This window comes from Micropterus dolomieu, linkage group LG13 (assembly GCF_021292245.1).
Source record: "Micropterus dolomieu isolate WLL.071019.BEF.003 ecotype Adirondacks linkage group LG13, ASM2129224v1, whole genome shotgun sequence".
NCBI classification, from domain to species: Eukaryota; Metazoa; Chordata; class Actinopteri; order Centrarchiformes; family Centrarchidae; genus Micropterus; species Micropterus dolomieu.
In genome coordinates this window covers 9,827,716-9,851,842 of record NC_060162.1, presented here as the reverse complement: position 1 = coordinate 9,851,842, position 24,127 = coordinate 9,827,716, and the positions used below count along the sequence as shown (strand labels likewise).

Sequence of the window (24,127 nt, the reverse complement as noted above, 5' to 3'; positions counted from 1 at the left end):
AGGGAAATTGAAAAGGCAACAGGCAAAGAAGAGCAGTTTAAAGTTGTAAAAGGGCAAGTAATTGAAAAGAATCCGCCGTCATTTCAGCCCATTTCCTTTCACTGCAGCCGAAAAGTGAAATTGTATTCTTCAACATAACTTTGCCCCATTTATTTAAGATATCAATACACAAGTTTTTGACTGTGCTGCGGGGAGCCAACTGAACTGTAACAGCGCAATTCCTCTCCCTTCTCCTGTGGCAAAAGCCCTGCTGTTTGGTGCTCATAAAAAAGTTGCAGCGGTGTGTTATGGAGACAAGCTGAGCCAGTCTCTCTGCTGCCTGTATAAGTGAACAAAACAAGAGGCCTGGGCCTGCAACCATGTTTCAATTAGCAGTCCTCCCCAAACAGCAGGGGCCGATAATTAGATCAGAGTTCATTTTCACTGTCCCTAAAAATACGCCACACTATGACATTGCCATTTTCTATCCACTGCAGACACATGGCTTATTTTGAATCATTAAGCGTAATTAGTGAGAACTAATTTAGATTATGGAGAGGTCTCTCCCTCACTGTCTCACATCCTCTGTCTGCCTCAGAGAGTTAGTTAAATGTGAACAGATTTGGCTCCGTGGTCCTTGTCCAGCTTACTGGATGGCTAGTTAGACCCACTGCAGGTGAAGTCAGGTAAGGTACTAATTAAAATACCACATCGGATAAAAAACACTAAGTAAAAGTGAGTCAAGGGTAAGTACAGTAGATACGAGTAAATTTAGTGTCTTGTTACTATATATTAAAGCTATAATGAATGGACAAATGCGTACAAAATAGATGATTCTATCCAAAATGGTGAGGCAAACACGACTCATTTGTTTCTGCATGCGCAATGTTTAAAATTATATTTCGTGACAATCTTTTAGTAGCCATGTTTTTCATGGGCACAGCCTCCAAAACGAATTAAAAACTAACCTTCTCACCCATCCAACACATATATTTAATTCACATTGCAGAGAGTGAAGAATAATCTGTCACTTGATCAGAACTGATCCTTTATCTTAATCATACTCTCCTGCAACCCCTTTCAATATAGACAGATAGTATTCTGTCTATTTAATCTTTAAAGAATAGTTTGAGGGAACAAGCTTATTCACTTTCTTGCCAAGAGTTAGATAAGAAGATTGATACTTTCATGTCTCTACAATTCATATGGTGCTACTACGAGATGATAGCGTCGCTTAGCTTAGCTTAGCTCAACACAAAGATTGCAAGTGGGGGGAAAAAACAACAACCTCTAAAGCTCAATTAAACAAGTGACATATGAACTGTTCATTTGTGAGCTTTAGCTGTACTGTGCAGATTTTGTTACCTTCGGACAGAGCCATGCTCTGTGCTAAGCTAAGCTAACCGACTGCTGGCTATAGTATGGAAGATTTTATTGGACTCAGGATAAAGGCAGATGACCGTTTAACAATGGATGTAAATAATCTGAGCTCAGTTTAAAGGTGTCCCTTCTCAGAGTTCTACAAGTTTGTACCTTTGTGGTCCTTTTTTAAATAAGCTTTTTGTGACTCTTTCCAGAACGTTTCAACGTGTACCTGATGCCCACCCCTAACCTGGACATCTACGGGGAGTGCACCATGCAGATCACCCATGAAAACATCTACCTGTGGGACATTCACAACGCTCGCCTCAAACTTGTCATGTGGCCTCTTAGCTCCCTGCGCAGATACGGACGAGACTCCACATGGTTCACTTTTGAGTCCGGAAGGTGTGTGTGTATGGATGAAATAAAAGTGCTTTTCTTGTGCATGTGTGTGATTGAAATGAAAAAAAATCTTACTTTTGGAACTGTCATAAAAACTTCAACAAAGCAACTTTGGATATCCAAAACATCCCAGGATCAATCAGCATTTGCCGCAGACCCCTTCAGGCATTTATGTGACAGGTGCCTCTGTGAATGTGTGTCTTTGTTTGTGTACTGTACCTACTCACGGGTGTGTGTGTGTGTGTGTGTGTGTGTGTTTGACTTCAGTGGGCTATTATATCAATGAGCCTCTCTTTAGGCGAACATTCAACCATGCATATTTGTAAATCAGCAATCCAAGAGTGAGCGCGATCAAAGTGTGTGCACTTCTCTCTGTCTCTGTGTGTGTGTTCCTGGCGCAGGATGTGTGACACAGGAGAGGGTTTGTTCACGTTCCAGACGCGGGAAGGGGAGATGATCTACCAGCGGGTCCACTCTGCCACGCTGGCCATTGCCCAGCAGCATGAGAGGATGATGGAGGAGATGGAGAAGAGCTCCCAGGTACATTTTTTACATTTTGGTTGTTTGTCTGATGCTCACAGCAGCTCAGAATCAGGCCAGCCCTTTTATTCTAGCGCTGCCAACATTACAAACAGCTTATAACGAGTGCAAGTGTCAACACATCGTTGTTCCCGGGAATCATTATTTAATGCATGCATAGTGTGCCTCACTTTCATACAGACGCCAATATGTCCTGTTGCAACTAATGCATGAAGAAACACTGAGCAAGAATCATTTGTACAAAGACTGCATCTGCACACACACACACACACACGAACATTCTTTTTAGTATTTAAAGTTTTAATTAGAATAAATGCCTTGTTTCTCTGTATTTAAATGGTTTCTTCACTGTCACTGGCTGATTAAACAAGCATGTCATTGAGGCTGTTCACAGAATTACTTTTAGAAAAGCAATGGACACAAAAGCAATAAATCGTGAAGATGTTCTCACACACACACACACACACACACACACACACAATAATATACATTTCTCTCTAGGTATTGCCGCCTGGTCTCTCCCCAAAGGGCTGTTTTGTTACCAGGAGCCCTCTGACACCCCACGGTTTTGGCCTCCGCTCACTCCTTGCATCACAACACCCGTCCATCCATTCCTTCCTCCCTCCTTCCTCGCTTCCTTCCTCCCCTCCTCCCCGTTATCATCTGTATTCTTTATTTATGTAGGCCTGCCTTGTGTTTGATGAGCCTTGACCATATGGCCATGCTCTTGGACCCCACTATTTGGGAACATTTCCAAATGCGGCATTTACCCTCAGCTCTATAAATCACACTGATAGCTACACAAAACTGACCACTTGCAGTTGCAGAATGGGTGTAAACAGCATGTTTACTACCTAGTAAATGCAAAATATTGACATATTTAATATATTTGAAGCCATAGTCTGGCTCCAAGATGAAGCCTTTAGTTTCACACTGCAAATATCATTCTAAAACACATCATTCACAGTGACATGATAATCCCAAATGATCATCTCACCTGCCAAACAGAGATTCAGAGTGCAAACATGCCATTCAACCAGCAATATACCGTACTTTGCAGACTCTTTGTTTACTGACATACCCAGAGCAATTTCCCCTGTTGTGAGCGAGTGACAGAAAGGGAGAGACACTGTAAGCCTTCTCTGTCTGTTTCAGATCCACTCCAGAGAGACACTAACCAAGTCCATCTCTCTGCCACGCAGCGCCTACTGGCAGCACATCACGCGTCAGAACAGCGTGGGAGATCTCTACAGTTACCAAGGTACAGGCGCGTAGTTGCTAATTACCATACGCAAAGGTGTTGCTATTTCTTTATCGGCTTGCGTCAGTGGTAATGTGTGGAGCCCTTTGGATGGGGTGAAGGAAAGACAGGCGAAGAAACAAGAAGACAGAGACAGAGAGAATATTGTACCCGAGGAATTGTCTTTACCTGCAAGTGTGACTACAGTTATTTATCTCAGGAATCTGTGCAAAACAAAGGGTCTGGCTGTGTTGGGTGATATAAAATATTATATACAATGCAATAAATACAGGACATAAAACATATTTTCACTATCATCTGTCACCCAAAGAGAAAAAACACACAATTACAGAGCTGAGTGTACTTCATATCTCATGTCCAAATCACTCAATCATTACCAATGACTTGATGATGATCCAGACATTAAATGAATCTGACTTGAATTTTCAGATAACCAACAGCAAATTTTCCACTACCAAGTAAGAGGAGTTTTACTTTTTCATGTTTGGCCTGCAAACGAAGCCTTAGACAGGTGCCTGGGAAAATGAAATCATGCAGAAGCCACTGTCAGCATTAATGTTATTAGTCCAACAAAGAGAGACAAAAGAAGGCTTGTCTACTTTGGCCGCCGCCCTCTGTCATCTGAAGAACATTGTCTTTGTATTTGCACTTGTGACAAATGTACATTTAACTATTTTTTTAAACATATATTTATATTTTTTAATCTCTGATTTTTGTTCCTATTTTCACACTATACTTCACACTATACTGTTTTTTTACTCAATCTGCCTCCACATATCCCTAATTTGAACCGTTGATAAGTCACTCATTTTGCTCATTTAATCTTTCTTCTTCTTATGTTCAGATTATTCATTTTTATTCTGTTTATCTTGTTTATGAGGATGTTTCTATCAGTTGTTGATTGCTCCAGGTGTTTGTAATTTGACTCCTCTTTCGAAAAGGCTCAAAAGTATTAAGTACAAGTATAATACAGTATGGACTTTAGCAACTAATAAAAGAGCACTAGAGCTGTTAACTTGCACAGCATTCTACATATAAGCCATCAAATATACAGCCACCTATACACGTATAATATGGAAATCTCATCTCAATATGTTTAGCTGAAGTCTTGGCTCAACCCATAATAGATCAGTCCAGATTTGTAGTTTCAGTGTTCACTTTAATCATAAAAGAAGATATGTGTGTGTGTGTGTGTGTATATATATATATATATATATGTGTGTGTGGAAGAGACAGAGAAATGTCATCCCAATTACATTAATATTGCAGCAGGTGCTCTATAGCGTTCAGCCTCAGCCCTATGTCCTCTGTGTGCACTTAATGCACACATAGAAAGGGCGTGTGTGTGTGTTAATGTCTAGATGTAGACCAGAGGCAGAAAGGTGATTAGTGAGCTGATGAGATTACGCTCTGTCTATGGTATTAGTTGATTAGTAGACTTATCTGAGGATTATGGGCCTTTTGGCTTTCACTGATAGAGTGAAACAGAAAGCCAGGCAAAGATGAAAGTCGCTCTGACGTCATAATTTTCTTTTGAAAAGCTAAGGCTGGATTTTGTTTTTGTTTTTTCATTATCATTTAATTGTGGCCTGATAAGCTTAAAAGCAAAATATGAGTCTTCCATTCCAAACACCAACATGTTTTTTTTTTGTTTTTTTTACTCACATACAGAGAAGCGTCGACCTCAGGGTCATTATTTATAGGCCCGGTCTCTGTAAACTCTCCTTTTTTACATGCTTCCTCTCCAAACCCTGGTGAGCAGAGGAGCTTCTCTCTCTCATCCATCACCCTGGCACCTCCGCTGGTCCTCCCACACTTTCTCTGTGTGTGTGTCCGATTCAGAACAACCCCCCTCCCCACCTTCTCCCGCTCATACACATTCAGCGCTACCATTATCTCCCCTCCTTTCCCATGAATAAATTGAATGCATCAGTGTGTTTGAGGACGCACATGGGAAAAAAGGTCTAGTCAGACAAGGACACGACAAGGTGACTCTCGGGAGTGACGGGAGTTTAACATGGGATGTTTGGACTGTGAAAGGCGAGTCAGGAGAACATCGCACACAGCAGGCACTGGTGTTGCATTCAACATGGCTTCGAGCCATCAGTCAGACGAGGAGAGCCACATACAGTAATTGCATTGATTCCTCATTGGCAGAAGGTCTCCACCTCCCTGGAGCTCTTCTACACCCTCTGTTCTCTGTGATGCACTCAGCAGAGAGCTCTTCGCAAAACCTTACATGCTGTAACATTTTGAAAAACACAAAATACACACTGTTTCTTTAGGAGGGACGCAAACGAATAAGAACACATTATTCAGAGATGAACAGATCCATTCTATCCATAACACAATGACAGAATGTATAGGTTTAATGCACTTCCTGTAATAAAACATAAAAGCAAAAATCCTATTAGATGGGGGACCCTGTGACAAAATCAAATGTTGGTCTGTGTCTTGGTCTAATCCAGATTAAGACTTTATCATCAGGATCAACAACAACCCAGGTGACTGTACAGTGCGAACAGGAAGTAGCCAAAGCAACATAACTTTCATGAGGTACATTTGCCAAAATGTGAATAGTCTATAGGAGTTGTCGATGGTTTCAAGTTCAATATTCAGACATTCATTGAGGTTAATCCTCAATAGCTTTTCATAAGTTTTCACCACAAGTGCTGTGCAGTGCAGGATTTAGCTGACTGATGTTACACAATGTGTTATTTTTACCTCACGATCCAATATTGAAGCCTTGGCATGACTTGACAGGTTGCCAAAAGCAGACGAGCGGAAGTTAGGGACTGTATCAACAGTGCATGAAAATGGCAAGAGACCTTTTTAGTTTTATTGTCTTCCCAGACACTTCAGACCAACTTTACTTTCACGTGATCCTCCTGCCGTTTTTTACACAACCTCATTGTTTTTAAATACCAATTCAATTCTGACTTTTAATGTCACACAGCTTTCAGACTCAGTTTAGAGTTATGTTTTTAGTTTTTTAAAGGTGAGACTAAAATACGAATCAAGCTATGTTAGGCTATTTTATTAGTTTAGGTACATGGTTATAATATTGTCATGATTGTTATTTTGTGTATTTTGTTGGCAGTTGGGAATACATATGAAGACATAAATGGCATTAGGAAAGAAATTAACATAGTAAAATTAAGTAAAATAGAGTATTTCTACTCACCTCTGGAAATAATCCATACTGTTATATTTTCATAAAACAGATACAGATTTTAGCTTTGTGTCACACCCTTAGTCTCTAGACACATCTACACACTTAGTATACCGTGGGCATAGCTGCAGGTTAACTGTTTTGTGCCAAAAGTGGTACAGTTCAAGCAAAATCCCCTCATGGAAATATATATATAGCTTCCAGTAGTTCAGAAACAGATGCATCAATAGATTTTTCTGTAATAATGATAATATTAGCAAAAATGATTTGGGAGCAAAGAGAGGTAAGAAATCTGGAATTTGGACCATGATGGCTGGCTGTGTTTGCTCCTTGGCTGCATCACTGCGTGCATGATGAATATCCAATCAGCACAGTCAATTTGCTGAGTCATGCTCGGGTTGCTTTCAAATACCCTGCGGGTCCGGGGGAATAATTAAGGAACACAGTTTCCTGTCCCGTTGAGGTTTATTCACCTATTTGTTTATTTCTCTGCCTCAGTTAACGAGGGACCTGGCAGTGAGGTACAACACTGCAACTCCCTTCATTTTTGATATATTTCACATCTGCTTTTTATTTCTGCTGGAAACGTCTCAGAAACACATCCCAAAAGCCTTGTTCGCCATAATTGAAAGTAATAATTGTCAAATGTGTTTTGCTTAAAGGAAACTGATGGATGTGCGGTAGGGAGAAAAAGACCCAACACTCAGCCTTGATCATCCCGCAATATGAAACAAAACTTTGCCCCCAAAGAATTCACCTTTTTTAAGTAAAACCTAAGCTGGATGTTTCACTCTCCAGAAACTATACGCTAAGAGAATGCATCTACTTTCTGTTGCGTTCCACCTCTGCTCTCCTAATGTTATTCACTCTTTTGCATTTCAGTGATACTGCTGTGTTCTCCCGAGTTTGCTGATGCATACAAATAAGTGCACTTTAAAGTTTGAGTTGAAAAAGCAAAGCGCCATGCCTGTCGGAAACGGTTCAATTACCAACTCTAATAGTGGAGTGGAAAAGGGACAAGAATGCTTGTATTTTTCTTCTTGGACCCATTTTTATGTATTTTTGCTCTTTCACACACAGACTCACTTTCTCTCACTCTGTCTCCCTCTGCATTTCATTGTGCGGCACAGTTTAGTGCCGTAGCATTAGCAATTCTAATGGAATGGAGCGCGGTTCTTAGTTTGATCGACTGGGAGTGATACGAGGGGATTTTACAGAGAGGGAGCAAGTATCAAAGGCGCGGGGACAAGATGATAGGCGAACAGGATGATAACACTATCTTATCTGCAACAGGCGACACAGAATATAGTAGATGTAGATGCAAAAATCTCATGAATCCCATGAAATATTCATCACAGCCAGGTAAAACGGAGTTCAACTGTTTTGGCCGCCTTCTGGTGGATGCTTGGAAAGGTTTTTAATCTCTTGCATTATGTGATCCAGGCTGAAACTTAACTGACCCCCATCTTTAGGCTGCGTTGGATTGGTCTTTTAGCCGTTCCAGTGGGTACTGTTGCTCCTGTGGCTGGTTTACTACAGAAAAGACACAAAACTGGATGTCCGCACTCTTGCATAATCCAGAGCTTGCGGTGCTTGCAGCCTCTCTTTCTCTGGTTACAGCTGTTACTAGGATGGATGCCGTCTGGGTTATCGCACTGTGAGGAAGGTGCAGACAAGTATGTGTGTGTGTGTGTGTGTCTACATGCATGCATGAATAGCTGCTTGTGTATCCAGAATCCGCCATTGTATCTGTCAGTGTGTGTGTGTGCCTTCCCTGCCTGTCCTGTCTGCTCCGGCCCAGCAGCTGCCACCCCAGGCCAGATAGGATGACATGACCTTCCCCGGTAATGAAAAGGCAGTGACAAATCACTGTCTGCTTCTCATAGGGATGGGAGAGGAGGAGGGATGCTGACAACATCCTCTCTCCGTGTTTTTTTGACTCTTTTTTTGTGTGTGTTTGTGTGTGTACGAGTGTATCTACATTTGTGTCTCCTGTCCAAAAAAGCGTGGCTCTCGTCAGGGGGGGGTCTGGCGTCACACAACGAACACCGCTGTTTATGGCAGAGGAGGTGATGAGATCTGCTTTGCCCTCTCTGTCTGCACCAGGCTCCCTGCCTTCTTTTTTTTTTCCAGCCCAAATTGGCCTTGGTTGAGGAGAGGGATTGCCTTGGCAAAGATGTGAAAAGGATATGCCTGGTTGCGCACCAGTTGTTTCAGCAATCTATTAAGTACAACGGGGAAGGGAGAGAAGTGTCCCTTTATTTAACCTTTTTTTTTTTTTTTTTTTAAGAACATGGACTGAGCTGCATTTAAAACCTTAAGCTGGAGCCTTATCTCATTTCTCTTTATTTTAGGGAGTGGTGGAAGGAAAAGACTAGTGAACAGAGGTGTGTATGTGTGTGTATGACTCACCTGTTATGGCTGGTACTGTTTTGGTCTCACCTTCACACCCACACCAGCCCTTGTGTGCTTCCTCCTGCAAGCTGTTCCCTCACCTCGCACAGGAAAGTGCTTTTTCATCTCATTGTTTCTTTTCTCTACTTGTGCGTCACTTCTTCTCACACACACATTTCTGTTTTTAACTAGACCCCTTTTCTCCTCTCGCCGTGGCTCTGACACGCCTTCACACAGCCACTTGACACTGATTTCCAGGCTGACTGGGGTCATGTTTTATATTCCGCGCCTTGGCGAGCTGGCAGCGTGTCTCGCAGCCTGAGCCTGATTCCCTTTTTCGTGGCAGCATAACTGGCACTGCTGGCTACACACACACACACACACACCACACACAGACAGACAGACAGACAGACAGACAGACAGACAGACAGACAGAAAAGGCTGTGTGTGTACCTGTGTTCGCATGAATGGTTTGCACATCTTAAAATTGTATTTGCTAATCAGCACTAATCAGCAGAAGAGAAAATTATCACTTTGTCGATTTTGCCAATGTGGCTATGGAAGCTTATAGAAAACAAAGTCACAATTTAATTTGTTAATCAAATTTCAATTAACCACTGGGAAGAAAATTGATTTGAAATGTATTGACAAGCAGCCAGCAACTTCGCTTAGCCAACTATATCAGTAGGTACCATATATGCTATAGGTAAGACCTGATAGCTGATTACAGTGTTGCACCTGCTGAAATATTAATCAGCGGCCACTTCCTCCTTGTTCAGTGCATGATCAGCAGCCTGCCAACCACTTTATTCTCAGCCTACCTCGCCATGCACATCTCCAAACAGCATCCTAATATATTATTAATGGTCTCTCACAGGCACACAGAACAGCCCTCCACCCACAAGTATCCATTACACCCTCTCCATGTAGATAACCAATATGAACTGCAGAACAAATTGGTTCAATTAATTTAAATTAAGGTGGAGATGGAGAGCGCGGGGGGAAAAGAGAGACGGCAGACAGGCCAAAAAAAGACGAGACAGCGTGGATCACTCTGAAATTAAGCTGTTTGTTTGAGGCGAAAGGTTGATTTTTATTCTCACAACTGTAAATATTCTACAACTTAGGGTTTATATTTTTGCCCTAGAACATCAGAGGGCTTTGAGAGATAATTTTACCTAAATGAAGAAAGGAAGGATTATTCTTGTAATCTTCATATGTATTTAAATATTATATATCAGCATGGGCAGTAGCTAAGCAACAGTTGTAGCATAAACTTATTGTCTAAGAAAGGATGTATTGTGAGGTCCATTTAAATGAAACTGAAAAAAAAGGGCTCCATCGACTCTTTCTCTGATCTCCCCCCCCCCTACAGGAAGTGGCCTGACAATGACTTTCATCCCTCGAGCACAGACGTTCCCCAGCTTTCTGTCTGATGAGCCAGAACAGGAGGAGAGCCAGCACCAGGAAGAGGCGCCATCGCCCTCTAGTGGCTGTGAATCCAGTTGCAGCCTGAAACCCCTTCAATGACAGAGAATTGCTCCACCAAAACTGGACTCTTTACCCACTACTGTAGAAAGGATGTAGAAATATGTATAGTGACATGTGTAATATATCATTTCCCAGTGATACTGAAAGAGTAGTGTAAACTGTAGAGCAAGCGGTACATGAAAAGGGTCCTGAAAAGGAAGATGTCCTTTGTTCTTTTTGTATGTTGTGTGACAGCAGCATTAGCTTCAAAGATTGCACCAAAAATCCTGTTAGTGTAGTTTGAAAGTGTTTTGTGTTGTCATTACGCTGTTAAAGCTAGCCGGACCCTCTTTTATAAATCAGTGTACTATACTGTACAAGAAGTTACAAACATACAAAGGTCCACTGTAAAACAATGTCCAAAAAGGCTTTTGTTCCAAAAATGTAAGAAATCACACCAGACTCCAACAATGTGCCGCCTCAGCAACCATTTCAATCGAATCTCCACCATTTTTGACACACATTTTCTCCCATACGTACTGTACTTTGCTCCCTCTCAAGAATGTGAAATTGATCAATGCCTTACACAGAAACAGCTCGACTTTGATGGCAGTGATGAATCAGCTAAAGACCTTAATCGGTTACAACCAGCAAAGTGAAAAAGTCGTTCAGAAATGTGCTTCAAGGATATGGGAGTGGACTGTCGTGTCAGAAATGATGGAATGCAACCTTCTCACAAGCCTCTGCTTTAAACTGCCAACCCTACATTACACTAGCAGAGCAATTTGGGTTTTAATAGCTTCCTAGCTCTTCTCCAGCCTCGCATACGGTATATGATAACGGGTTCATTAGCAAAGGAGAGATGTTGGTGACCTGTGGGCGAGTTATGCAAGGCAGAAGTAAATCATGGCATCACGGGACTCAGATGTGGGTTGTGGCAAAAAAAACAAACATCATAGTAATTTTGGCCCTGCTCGTATGTTATGTTCATACAAGATTAAAGTTTGAAGATTAAAAATTGCATCACTATATATTTTACTGAGAAAATCTGTGCTCAGTAAAATACAAAAAAAGGAATTGTTGAGCATTTTTTTTGGGAAATGCACTTATTTGCTTTCTTGCAGAGAGTTATATACCACTCTCATGTCTGTACAATAACTATGACTACAGCCAGCAGATAGCTTAGCTTTGCACAAAGCCTGGAATCAGCTAGGTAACACAATCTGCCTACCTGGACCTGTAAAACCACGGCTTGCTGTTTTTATACTTTGGGTTTCATATGGAATAAACAAATAAGCTATATTGTGTTAATTAGTGAGCCTTAGAGGTGCTGGTAGGCAAATTCAGTTACCATAGCTGGGCTAGGTTTTTCTCCATTTTCCAGTCTATGTGCCAAGCTAATTATGCTCACCAGCTGTTAACTTCATATTAAACATATAGAAATGAGAGTGGTGTTGATCTTCTCATCTTACTCTTGTCAAGAATACAAAAAAGCACATTTCCCAAAATGTCAAAGTATTGATCCTTTAAAAACTAATGAAATGGCTCATCATTCACAATGTCACACATCATTTCTGTCCCAGTAGGCTACCTTATTTTTAAGAGTGTCAGATACCTTATACCATCTTGTTTTCCAGTCATTAGCAAAAGTATGAACTAGAAAGAAATTATACTAGTGGTCATTGTTACTAAAATAGCCAAAATCAGCAAAAGACCTATAAAATATTTTCAGTGAATCCTTTCTGTAGCATGTGAGTGAAATGTGTCACTGAGTATAAGTCCACAGTGACAGTAATGTTCTCTGGATTGTCCTCCTTCAGTAAGAAGTGCCTTCCGACACAGACCGCAGATTGTGAGACCTAACTGCTTTGGGCTTTGAGTTTACCATTGTGGACAGAATTTAGCTCTGTATTGTCAAAACATTTTGAAAAGTCTTAAGTTTCTCTTAAATACTGTAGACCCGGCTGTGGAATGACTTGTCCCACCTGAAACCCAACCAGAGTGCTTTTAGAAAGTTGACAATCACACTTCATCTCTTGAAATGGTTGTGGTAAAAGTGGTTGTTGGTATGTCAAAGAAGGACCCAGCAACAACTCTGAAATAAAAAAGGAATCCAATGACAATCATTTTGAGGCAGCAAAGCATTCATTCAAACTTAATCACTTCTTTTAATGTGTTTTTTATTGTTAATGTTTAGAAATAGATTCCCGTAGAACAGGAGTACAAGCACTAATTTTGTGTTGAAGTTAAGTTTTGCAGTCAGTCACTTTATCTTGTATTTAAAAGAGCTCAACTTCCTCATTAATTTGAGCCTCAAAGTGCCCATCTACACATGTGTCTGCATCTCAAAGCCCACAGTGACATATCCGGCCACATGTCCACCATAGATGTGTTGAGTGTGGTTAACAAATGTGTGTATACTAGTTACCCTACATCTGGACCATTAGAGCCATACTAACTGAGAAGACTGGAGAAAGTTCTAGATGAAATGTGTTTACCATTCGCAATTTTTGTTGTTATTGTATGTATGAAATCATCATGATTTCTGCTATAGTAACTAAAGGATTGTTTGTGTCCACCATGTTTTGGGTTCTGTTACCGTCAGATTATATGTTAATAGCACTTTGATTACATTGAGCGTAGGACTACAGTTTTCACAAAATGTACATATGTAATGTTTTTGATGACAAGGTAATAAGATAAGGTAATAAATTGAATGTTCTATCATATCAGCATATTTTTTATGCCAACAGGAATGTAGAATTCAAGGTAAGTCACACACAGTTAGTTAATGGAATTGTTGGAACATGCTTATTCATTATCCTGCCAAGAGTTAAGCAGGAGCCAGGCCAGCAGCCTAGCTTAACTTCCGCACAAAGTCTAATACTGGGGCAAAACAGCTAGCCTTACTCTTTTGAAAGGTAAGTAAAGATCTAGTAAAGTAAAGAGTCCTAGACAGGGAAACTGAGTCTGAGGCGGGAATCTGAGTCCGAGGCAGATTCAAATTTACTGCACAGACATGTGAGTGGTATCAATCTTTGCATGTAATGCTGCAATAAATTGAAGTTTCCCTAAACATTTCCTTTAAGATTTCAAGCACTAACTCGACATTATGTGCTCATACCTAAATGACAAAATAGATAGATTTTCAAGTGTCCCAAAGCAACATAAAGACATAAAAAAGGTCATAGTTAATTCTGCGTTCCATTTAACTCGGAAGTCGGAGCTGGAAATGACATCATGCGTTCCAGTTACAAGTCGGAAAACCTTGTGCGGCCAGCCATTGTTTCCAACTCGCCAGGTTAGCTATTGTTACCAACGCTGGCTGATAAAAACGGGTTAAGCCGTATTTGTGCACACTAAACACAGAAGCAACATGTACATAGACAGCAGTTGGACAGTACTTTGTGTACAAAAATTGATATGAGACACAAATACACAGAAGTGCTAAGAAACAGTATAAACTGCAGCTTTCACTAACTTGATACACGGAGCAGCCATTTTGGATCACTTAGTTGGGGGTAGAGTGGTTCTCCCGACTTTCTGAGTTGGAAATCCAACGTAAGGGGGCGTTCCAGTTAAAAATTCCTAGTTGTCGTAAAAGTGGTCAAAAGTTTAGGCAACAAAACCACTCGGTTGGTTATAAAATATAGGTCATGTGACATAAGAACTCTACAAAACATTAATTTAAAGGGGACCCATTCTGCTTTTCTGTCTTTCATATCTATGTTACAGTGTTAGATGGTCATGTTAAACATGGCCAAAGCTTCAAATAATGAGGTAAACGTATTTAAAAGAAATCCCTGTGAGCCAAAACGTCAGAATTCCCACTGCTCTGAACGTTCTGGTTTCAACATTTTTTTACTCTCTTTTAAAGAGACAGGACTATCTACAGCTTGTTTCAGAGAGAGGCTGAAATGAGGGCCCCTTTAAAACATATCATCTTTCAAGGGACTCAAACCTCTATCTTTTGAGTGAAATTCCTCAGATTACTTCTCACATCTATACGCCCATCTGTCCTCCTTACACAGAAGTTGTTACTCTTTATACTTCGTCACCTGACTTCTGGAGCTCGTGGCCTAATGAAAAATGTAAATATGTAACATCTATGGTCGTAATAAACAATATAATAATCTACTGGCTGTTTTTCTGGTGAGGACGGGCTGAACTCAAAGATACCCATTTCGTGACAGTCCTTTGGTTTCCTAGAAATAGTTTAGTCATCAGTTCAGCAAGTCTTTCAGTTCCATGTCATCACAGGAGATCAATGAGGTAGTGGTTATGCATGTTTTATTTTTTACCACATGGAATCATTTATAGTCACACACATCAGTTTCAGTATTGCTGGTCACCCACACATTTTCACAAGTATCGCAGTCCAATGTACAGTTGCAGCTTCTACTGTTTGGAACAGCAAGATGAGAGAATGAAGGCAAAAACATGTGAATCCAAACTATATTGTCCCTTTATGTTCCACATTTCTAGCTTGTCCGCATTTGTCTTGTAGCAGGATAGCCTGCATATCCATTACTGCCTCTGCCTCCATTTCTATGGAGATAAATTAATTGAGATTACACACCAACAATCCACATCTTACAGTAATTGTGCTACCATTAATTTACAAAAGCATATAGGCAAACTTAGAAATAAAATACAAAATACACACAGCATGAAAAATTAGTAAAGTAAAAAAAAAAGACCTCCAAAAATAAACAGTAGATAGACAAAGTATAAGGAGTTAAAAACTAAAGCACAGGATTAGCTAATTAGAGTTTAGCTTTCATAATAAGAGCGTGCTGTAAGTAGAATGCAGCCATCCTAGACAGAGAGCCCTTTGGGGAAAGCAGCGGTCTCAAGTGACGGTACAGTGCTGAGTGACTGCTTTTCTTTTCAGTTAGATGATTAGACACCATTGTCAAGCTTTGAATGGAAACCAGGAGGGATGAAAGTAAAAGGAGAGCAATTACGCAGGCTTTTGTCAATTGCTTTACTCGGGGGTTAAGGGAGTGTAAAGAATGATTATACAGGCCTTTGTCTGCTCTTCTTGCATGACGGTTACTGTCAAATATTGTTTTGCCCAAAACAAATATTTCCTCAGCAGTAATTATGAAATACATGGTACATTTAATTAGAGGGAGCAGGGCTCGACTCGTAACAAACCTGTCAGCTTCCTGAGACGTACATGAGCACCAGCTTGTCACCTCATTTCAAACCACAGTATGAATATTAATATATAAAAAAAACTCTAATAAATAATGAGTGCTAGTCAATATATGTTTTTCTTTTATCTCCTATGTACATGAATCTGCTTTGTTTGTGAAAGGCTGAGGGCACACTGACAGGTACAATACACGTTCACATTATGCAGTACATCATATTTATGTATGCTCATTTATCATGAAGCCGACGTTCGGTTTTGTGTGATCGTACAGTCTGCAGGTTGGCATACACCGGGCAGTTTCTTATCTGCCTGCATTTCTTCTGCCTGGGACACACAGAGATGTTCTCATAGAAGTTTGGCTGTGAATATATGTGGGGTAGGTTTGATTAGTATGTGAGGTGTTAGACAAGGACATGTGACAGCTGATAATGTAATGGCTGAAGCAGTAGCTTGGCAAAAAGTAATAAAAATGTCCCTCTAAATGGGACCAATCTGAAATATTCTTTTTTTTATGATGATATCAAATTACATTACACAGCTGTTGTACATCAAATAAAGTAATATATAGTAGAATTGATATATTCCTAAAATAATTTATCTAATCATTTTTCATTTTTTAACAGAATGGCCTGTAAGGAAAAACGAATATAACTTAACTTTAAAGAAGTAATCACTAGTCACTGTTACAGTTTTGATTTAATAAGAAATAAAAAATATTCCATTTTCAACCAATTCCGCATTTTGACAAGTTGTTCTTATAAATTATCCAAAAGCCAAGCCATTACGCTGTCAGTTACGGTAAAGCAGCATAAGTTAAGCATCAGGGTAGGACTGGGCGATATGACCAAAAATGTTATCACGATACAAAATTTCAAATCATTCCATATCGATAATATACATCATGATAAATGTCGAATTATTATTTCTTTTAAATAATCTTTCAGATTTTTGCTCCTGAGGGAAAGTTGAAGAAAACCAGATGATTAATTGTGGTTTTAAATTTTTCTTCAGAAAAATTACAAACACTTGCCAAACAGCTGATCATTTCACAAATCTGAGGTAGAACCAAAAATTATAACAATTCAAAACAGTTATGATAAAATATTTTTTAGGTCCATTTTCCTAGACAAAATAAATATTTTAACAGAAAAAAATTGTGCCTCTTTGTTCGTAATTCAAATGAATCATTTATTGAACATTTGTTTTAGAGGAAAATTATATCGCAATTTGCATTATTGTTTTATTGCCCAGCCCTACATCAGGGTACACAATGTATCAGGGTATATGATGACAGGATGTGCTGTATCACACAAGGTTAAATGTAAAGTGTAACTGGTTTGTAATTAAGAGCATGTCTGAAGAGAAGGTGAGGGAGTGCCCTGAAAGTGTCAAGCGTAAAGACAAGAGTAGAAATGACGAATAATGAGAGGCTCACCTGTCTGTGAGATGGGTGCAGTTTGACTCTGTACTCCTCTCTCCTGTTATTCTTCCTGTGGGGATTATTGGACAAAGGTAAACAAATAACACTGGAGCTGCAACAAAAGGACAAGAATCTGGGATTTCTTTTACACGGTTCTGGTAATTTCTTTTGTGTGAATGTCTTCTGAAAGCACACACACAAGAAGTAACCTGGCGTTCAAAACCCAAAACATGTTAGCATGCAGACACATACACTCAGTGGCCGCTTTATTAAGTACACCTTGCTAGTACCGGGTTGGACCCCATTTTGCCTTCAGAACTGCCTTAATTCTTTGTGGTACACTTTCAACAAGGTGTTGGAAACGTTCCTGAGAGACTTTAGTCCATATTGACATGATAGCATCACACAGTTGCTGCAGATTTGTCGGCTGCACATCCATGATGCGAAAGTCCCATTCCACCACATACCGAAGGTGCTATATTGGACTGAGATCTGGTGACTGTGGAGGCCATTGGAGAGCAGTGAACTCACTGGCATGTTCAAAAAACCAGTTTGAGATGATTTGAGCTTTGTGACATGGTGCATTATCCTGTTGGAATTAGCCATCAGAAGATGGGCACACTGTGGTCATAAAGGGATGGACATGGTCGGTAACAATTTTCGTCCACACAACTGCCGCTCACTGGATATTTTCTCTTCTTCGGCCCATTCTCTGTAAACCCTAAAGATGGTTGTGCGTGAAAATCCAAGTAGATCAGCAGTTTCTGAAATACTCAGACCAGCCCGTCTGGCACCAACAACCATGCCACGTTCACAGTCATCCCCTTTCTTCCGCATTCTGATTCTCTGTTTGAACTTCAGCAAGGTGTCTTGACCACGTCTACATGCCTAAATGCATTGAGTTGCTGCCATGTGATATGTGTTAACAAGCAATTGAACAGGTGTACCTAATAAAGTGGCCACTGAGTGTATATTTTACAATCAAGATTTGTTTTAGAGTTTTGTTTACTAAAGATATATGAAAACACTGTGGGATCTTACCTGTGCCTCACTGCAAGTATGATGATGACAATGAGTAGAACAAGCCCAGCAGCTCCAGCCCCGATGTAAATGTACATCATGTACATGGACAGGCTGAATCCACCTGCTAATAAAAGTAGAGAAAATAATAGGAAAAAAAGAACCAAACAGCCTGAAAGCAATGTCTTTCTATTCAACAGAACGGTTTGAGGCAGCTGACAAATGTTATACTGACTTATTGTTTTCTCGTGACTCACAGACACAACATCACATTAAACCTCACAGTGTGTGGAGACACACACACACACACACACACACACACACACACACACACAGGATGTTGTGGTTTCAGCATGTGTGAGTCTTTGAGATTAACATCACAAGCATTGTTATATCGTATTCATTAAGTGTCATCAATCACTACTCTGTGAGACATCCATGCATCATCTTAAGAATGAGAAACAATTTATCATCCAGTCATAGGGCTATATATGTGTGTATGTTAACTACAGCACGATGCCTGTCTTTGTACCTGGAGGAGTAACAGTGAGCTGCACGGTGGTGGTCTGCACCCCTTCATCTGTGCTAAAAGTACAGCGGTAGAAACCACCATCTTCCTGCACCACACCTGTCAGGTGCAGGCTGACATCCAGGCTGTCTGTGCAGCTGACCCAGCCCCTGTCGCTGTAGTCTTCGTTCACAAGGCCTCCTTCCACCTTCTTACACACTCCAATAATGACCCAGGGCTGGCTGTGAGGCATCTTCTCCAAAATGACCTGGTAAACGGTGCCGTTGTGCTTGCGGTTACAGCTGATGTTCAGGTTGTTGTTCTGCTCCTCCACCAACTCTGTGTCCGTCTTGAGGACCTCTGGGGTGGGGGGCTCTGTGGCATCATTGCCTTCTTCTGGGGGTTCATCTGTAAACACAGGAAACAGCTTGTCAAGAAAGAAAGACATCTATGTAGATACCTCAGTATTTTCTGCTCTGTCTTTTACCTAAATCTTCCACCTGAACGTTCCTTGTCCAGGGGCCCTGTGGGAAGGTCTGAACAGAGCAGTGGTATAGCCCAATATCCTGGTGAGTGACGTTCCTCATGGAAATACTTCCATCCATATGCGTGGTCCTCAGGAACTCTATCCTCTCGCGGTATTGCTGATGAAAGGCCACACCAAACTCTGGGTGGAAAACGGCTACCGGATCTTTGTCTGGTGTTTTGGTCCAGGACACCATGCTGAGGTTGCCTTCCCAGGGGCACAAACAGCTGAGAACCATCCCTTCCTCCAGACGAACCACCTCTTTCTCCTGGACAGCAACTGGATAGAGTGCATTTTTCTGTTTATTCAACACGACTGAATCTTGAAACTATGACTGCAAAATGATAAATCAGTAAAGGAAACAAGAATAACTACAGTGGACACCGCTTACATGGATCAAATAGCTTGGGACAGAATCTTGTTTAACTCATTTACTTATAGAAGGTTAATCAAGTACTGGCATTGATAGCCGACATATTATTTTCAGGCCAGTTAAAAATGTAAACCATGCTGCGCTTAGTGGCTTATTTTCCACTACTGATGTTACTGTATTTGTAAACAGCACAAATGTACCAAATTATAATTTGAACTACAGTACTGTATTACTGTATAGTGTATTTGAATTATACACTGTACAGTCATTAAATTTGTACTGTTATTAAAAAAACCAAAAACATTTAAAACTGTATTTTGAAACAGCCAATCAGTAAATAGAGAAGCTGTCCGTTTCATTACAAACATCAATTATATGGTAATCTGCATGAGAAATAAAGCAAAAGAAATAAAGTAGATTATAATAGTCATCATCAGCTTATAACGATCAATTTGACCCGGAAAGACGTGATCACTATAAGTTTGCACTGTACTTGTATGTAGGATTATAACGGATTATATGTTAATATTTTAAATGTAGTATGTATGTCTAAGAATTGCTTTTTACACCTATACAACACAGTCAAAAAAAAGTTTAAAAAAGGCCCCCTCCCATCCATAAATTTCCAGAACTTGAAGATTACCACAGCTATTCACGGCTGTGAGGCCATCCCTCGGGTGATGGTAATTAGGCTAATTTGAACCAGTACACATAAACACAACTGACAATAGTTGGTGATCAAGCTTCCAAGATTTCAAAGCCTTTTATCCGAGCTGAATGACAACTGATTTCAAGTCCAGTGATGCCCGTGGGAGAGATCTATTTAGAATAATAATGTCTTCCAAAACATACGAAAACAAGCTCTCCTACCATCTTCCCAGCCATTTTAACTTAAAAGAAATGCTGGAATAAAATACTAAAAAGGAAAGCAAATATTAGTTTTAATTACGGATTGTGAATTAAACATTATAAACTGAAACTACATATAAACATATTGAGCTAAATTAGACTCAGGTTTCAGAGTATCAGAGAAAGACAAGTGAATGTCACTTTCAACACTGTCAACTGCCATTCATGAGAAACAATCTACTAAATATATTTATAATTTTCATACCTTTGAGAAAAGGAAGAAAGATGAGTACCACGAAGTACCAGTGGTCCTTTTGTACAGCTTCCATTTTGCCCCACCGAGAGAGAATGAAAGCTGCATTGATGAGAGGAGTGGAGAGGCACCCGAGCTGTACTTCCTGCTAGCTCTCTGGCTGCAGAGAAACACTTGAGCTACTGGGACACACTTCATGGTAGCCCACTGTTAGCTCATTCCACACAGAGGGCCACTTTGTCACCAGGGCTGGGAATGGGAGGCAAGCTTATTGCATAATCCTGCATGGTAGGATCCATACTGAAGTTTTTTTAAATTGTGCTGACGTTTCCTCTCACCTACCTGAAATTCTACATACTGTAAATGGTTTTCATCTTGTTTGCAGCAATTTTAACACTTCATTCATGGCTTTTGGGGTTTTTTGGAAGTTCAAAACATAAGGCAATATCAGTTGGTCCACCATTTTTGTCCAGACTGTTAAATATCTTGACAACTATTTCATCAAATTTTGTATAGACATTCATGGTTCCCCAGTGGATGAATCCTCCTGACTTTGACAGATATTGGATGGACAAAGTTTTTTTGGTATAGATATTTTGAGGTTCAGAGTGTAAGTTTTAGTTAAAATATAATTTTGGTGAAAATTAAAATAAAAACAGGATTAAATAATAATAATAAACAGGTTAAAACAGGACAGTAAAAGTTAACAGTGCAGTGTACAATCAGGGTTAAAAGAGTTAAATGGAAAATAAAAACAGGCTGAGGGATTGAGTTACAATTATTTTGAAAAGAGAATAAACAGAGAAGTACTCTACTCTCTCTAGCTAGTCTGTACTTGGGTCCATAGCAATCTTTGGGTTCACTGAAACTCCCAAAACCATTGGACACTACAAAGAAACCAGGACATGTCTGTCTGCAGGCCACTTTGATCCAGTTATACTCTGGACCCACCTGCGTGTTTACAGGTGGACAGAGGTTCCTGCAAATCACTCAGGCACGAGATTTAAGACCACTTCCTTCACTCTGTTCAATCTCACTCTCATTATCTTTTCACTCAATTACCAACTCATTTCTCACCGTGTAAATATTTAATTAAAAGCAATGGTAAAAAGAAAAGTTTCAAGTCTTAATTTAAAAGAATTGACAGTTTCAGCAGACCTGCAGTTATCTGGGAGTTTATTCCAGATATACGGTGCATAATAATGGGGCGGCTGTGGCTCAGGAGGTAGAGCGGGTTGGCCGTTAATCGGAAGGTCAGCGGTTCAATCTGGCTCCCCCTGGTTGTGTGTCGAAGTGTTCTTCGGCAAGATACTGAACCCCGAATTGCCCCTGGCGGCTGTTCCGCCAGTGTATGAATATAAGTGAATGTTAGTTTCCGTTTGAGCACTTAGGCTCAGTGAATGAATGTGTATGACTGGTGAATGCAGATGTAGTGTAAAAGCGCTTTGAGTGGTCGAAAAGACTAGAAAGGCGCTATACAAATACAGAGCAGCATTTAATAACTGAACGCTGCTTTTTCCTTGTTTAGTTTCGACAGAGATAGAATAGGCTCTCTTAAAATATTACACACTTGAGATTAAATTTATTGACTTTGGTGGTCCTATGACTTTTCTCTAGCTCCACCATGAGCTTCACATTTTATCCATAATGACATGCAAAAATTCCCATCAGCCTCAGCTATAGTTTGTGTTTAGTGCAAATACGCAAATGTAAGCACACTAACTCACTAAACGTTGACATACTAGCGTTTTCATTGAGCATGTTAGCATACTAATGCTAGCAATTAGTTAAAAGCACCACTGTGCTTAAAACGCCAATATTTACCAACGATTTGCTAGCTTCCTGTAGTATAAACATAGAAGAAAATTAATATGAAAGACCATCGGAGGGGAGGGGTGTATTTTTTGGCAGTTCAGTTCAAATATCAACAATCGTTCTGCAGAATCGCTTACTCTTCCTTTAAGTTCAGCCTCACAAAGCCACTAGTGTGGCTGTGAACTCTTGTCAGTGTTGAAAGCTTGTGTGCAAGTTCTGTTAGCAAACTACCCCAAGGTGGTATGGTGTGAAATGGCATCAAATTAACCACCATGAACCACAGTGACTGTGTTTGAAGACACAGCTGGTGTACTTCCTGAAATATGACATTGACCACAAAGTATGATCAGCTGGCAAAATTTGTTTGAGTAATATCAGACAGTACAAGACGGTAAAATCTACCTCTTGGCACTTTAATATCAAAATTAATTAATATTCAAATAACATCCTACATGATACAAAACAAACAATATAAATACAATCAGTTATTTAGCAGCTGTGAGAGGTTTTCGAGGCACTTCAACAGGTAGGTACTCCTAGGCTGCTGATTGTTCTCTGCATCTGAGGTTTAAAGGGAGAAAAAAAGCACAAATGTAAACAAGACATGTAAAACCTTATATTCAGATAAAGTGCAAATGCAGGTACTGATGTCTTCATCAAAGTGAATAAATGCATACCCTTCTTTGAGATGGTATGTGCCTCCTCAATTCTCAATCGAACAGAGGGACACTTCAAAGTAGTCTTTGCCTTTGAGGGGAAATTTGAAAGACAGATTAGGAAGAGTTTTATTGATGAGCCTGAAATCAAGAGAGTTAAATATATTCAGTTTATAATCAGAAGAAAAAAAAAAAAGGTTGGTCATCTCTTCAGAGAGCCGATTTATTTATGTGACCAGTAAGAGTAAAAACACCCCAGGATTAAATTCGACATATATCACTAGCCAGTAAATGCACGGTCACTAAAATAAAGTTTTAATGATTGGATGCATGTGTGTGTTTGTGTGTACCCTCTGATTGTTATGGAGCAACGCCCAAAGTGCAGAAGCTCCCATGCAGCGGGTTTCCATCTCTTTACTCTCCAGACAGCAGAGCAATACCTTCAAGGCCATATCTGGAATTAAGATAATCAGATATTCAGAAGAGTTACTAAACACTAAGCTGTCTATTTGACAAGAACAGTACTCTTTAAAATGATTCTACTTCTAGATAATATATTAGCATATAGAAAACCTTTGACATGGAAATCATCATATTGTTTTTATTAGGTGCAAACAGCTGATTAACTACACATAGAAAAACAAGTTTTACAAAGTTTCACCACACTGCCATTAACCTTAATTGCCCTCCAGTCACACAGCAACATCAGTTTAAATTTTTGTACCTGTTCATGTGAAAATGTGTAATTTATTTCATTTCTTAAGCACAATGCACACAGGAAACTCGATCTTTCCACAGGAAACGAACAGTAATGCCACATGACAGTTTGCACCCACCTGGTCCTACAACTCCCACCTACAGCTTGCATTGCATGGCGGGGGGGCGTACGCTGTCTCTAGTTTAGGTTTTGATTTTGTCTCTGCGACTTCCTCTGCTTTCTTCACCTACGTGTTCTTAGTATCGTTT

At 40.0% G+C, this 24,127-nt stretch overlaps 3 protein-coding genes across 5 annotated transcripts in view; 1 reads left to right on the top strand and 2 right to left on the bottom strand.

Annotated features, from left to right (window-relative positions):
- Window positions 1–1,561: 1,561 nt before the first annotated feature.
- Window positions 1,562–13,307, top strand: LOC123981611 (docking protein 6-like). Of its 2 annotated transcripts, XM_046066594.1 has the most exons (5): window positions 1,562–1,746; window positions 2,145–2,283; window positions 3,439–3,544; window positions 9,071–9,103; window positions 10,486–13,307. In XM_046066594.1, exons 1-5 carry the CDS (start codon window positions 1,577–1,579, stop codon window positions 10,638–10,640), a joined length of 603 nt encoding a protein of 200 aa, XP_045922550.1. In that variant the 5' UTR covers window positions 1,562–1,576; the 3' UTR covers window positions 10,641–13,307. The 2 variants fall into 2 exon arrangements, with proteins under 2 accessions (XP_045922550.1, XP_045922551.1); XM_046066595.1 differs by lacking the exon at window positions 9,071–9,103.
- Window positions 13,308–15,308: 2,001 nt separating this feature from the next.
- On the bottom strand, window positions 15,309–21,099 carry cd226 (CD226 molecule). 2 transcript variants are annotated; one of them, XM_046066592.1, is made up of 7 exons: window positions 21,033–21,099; window positions 20,703–20,939; window positions 19,177–19,494; window positions 18,714–19,097; window positions 18,203–18,308; window positions 17,177–17,231; window positions 15,309–16,100 (listed from the first exon to the last, which is right to left on the bottom strand). In XM_046066592.1, exons 2-7 carry the CDS (start codon window positions 20,764–20,766, stop codon window positions 15,969–15,971), a joined length of 1,059 nt encoding a protein of 352 aa, XP_045922548.1. In that variant the 5' UTR covers window positions 20,767–20,939; window positions 21,033–21,099; the 3' UTR covers window positions 15,309–15,968. The 2 variants fall into 2 exon arrangements, with proteins under 2 accessions (XP_045922548.1, XP_045922549.1); XM_046066593.1 differs by having other exon boundaries at window positions 18,203–18,305; window positions 20,703–21,052.
- A 1,798-nt stretch (window positions 21,100–22,897) lies between these two features.
- Window positions 22,898–24,127, bottom strand: part of rttn (rotatin) — a 34,894-nt gene continuing 33,664 nt past the window's right edge. The window contains exons 47-49 of the mRNA XM_046066591.1: window positions 23,512–23,615; window positions 23,183–23,252; window positions 22,898–23,066 (exon numbers count right to left, since the gene is read on the bottom strand). Of these exons, the coding sequence (XP_045922547.1) occupies window positions 22,987–23,066; window positions 23,183–23,252; window positions 23,512–23,615 (254 nt within the window). The 3' untranslated portion in view covers window positions 22,898–22,986. The remainder of the gene's footprint in view (window positions 23,067–23,182; window positions 23,253–23,511; window positions 23,616–24,127) is intronic.

Coding starts and splice junctions, on each gene's coding strand:
- LOC123981611 (XM_046066594.1), top strand. CDS start 1,577: ATGCCCACCCCTAACCTGGACATCTACGGGGAGTGCACCATGCAGATC. Junction 1,747..2,144: donor TTCACTTTTGAGTCCGGAAG/GTGTGTGTGTAT, acceptor TTCCTGGCGCAG/GATGTGTGACACAGGAGAGG. Junction 2,284..3,438: donor AGATGGAGAAGAGCTCCCAG/GTACATTTTTTA, acceptor TGTCTGTTTCAG/ATCCACTCCAGAGAGACACT.
- cd226 (XM_046066592.1), bottom strand. CDS start 20,766: ATGGAAGCTGTACAAAAGGACCACTGGTACTTCGTGGTACTCATCTTT. Junction 19,495..20,702: donor CTTTCTTCCTTTTCTCAAAG/GTATGAAAATTA, acceptor CACTCTATCCAG/TTGCTGTCCAGGAGAAAGAG. Junction 17,232..18,202: donor ATACTTGCAGTGAGGCACAG/GTAAGATCCCAC, acceptor TAATCCCCACAG/GAAGAATAACAGGAGAGAGG.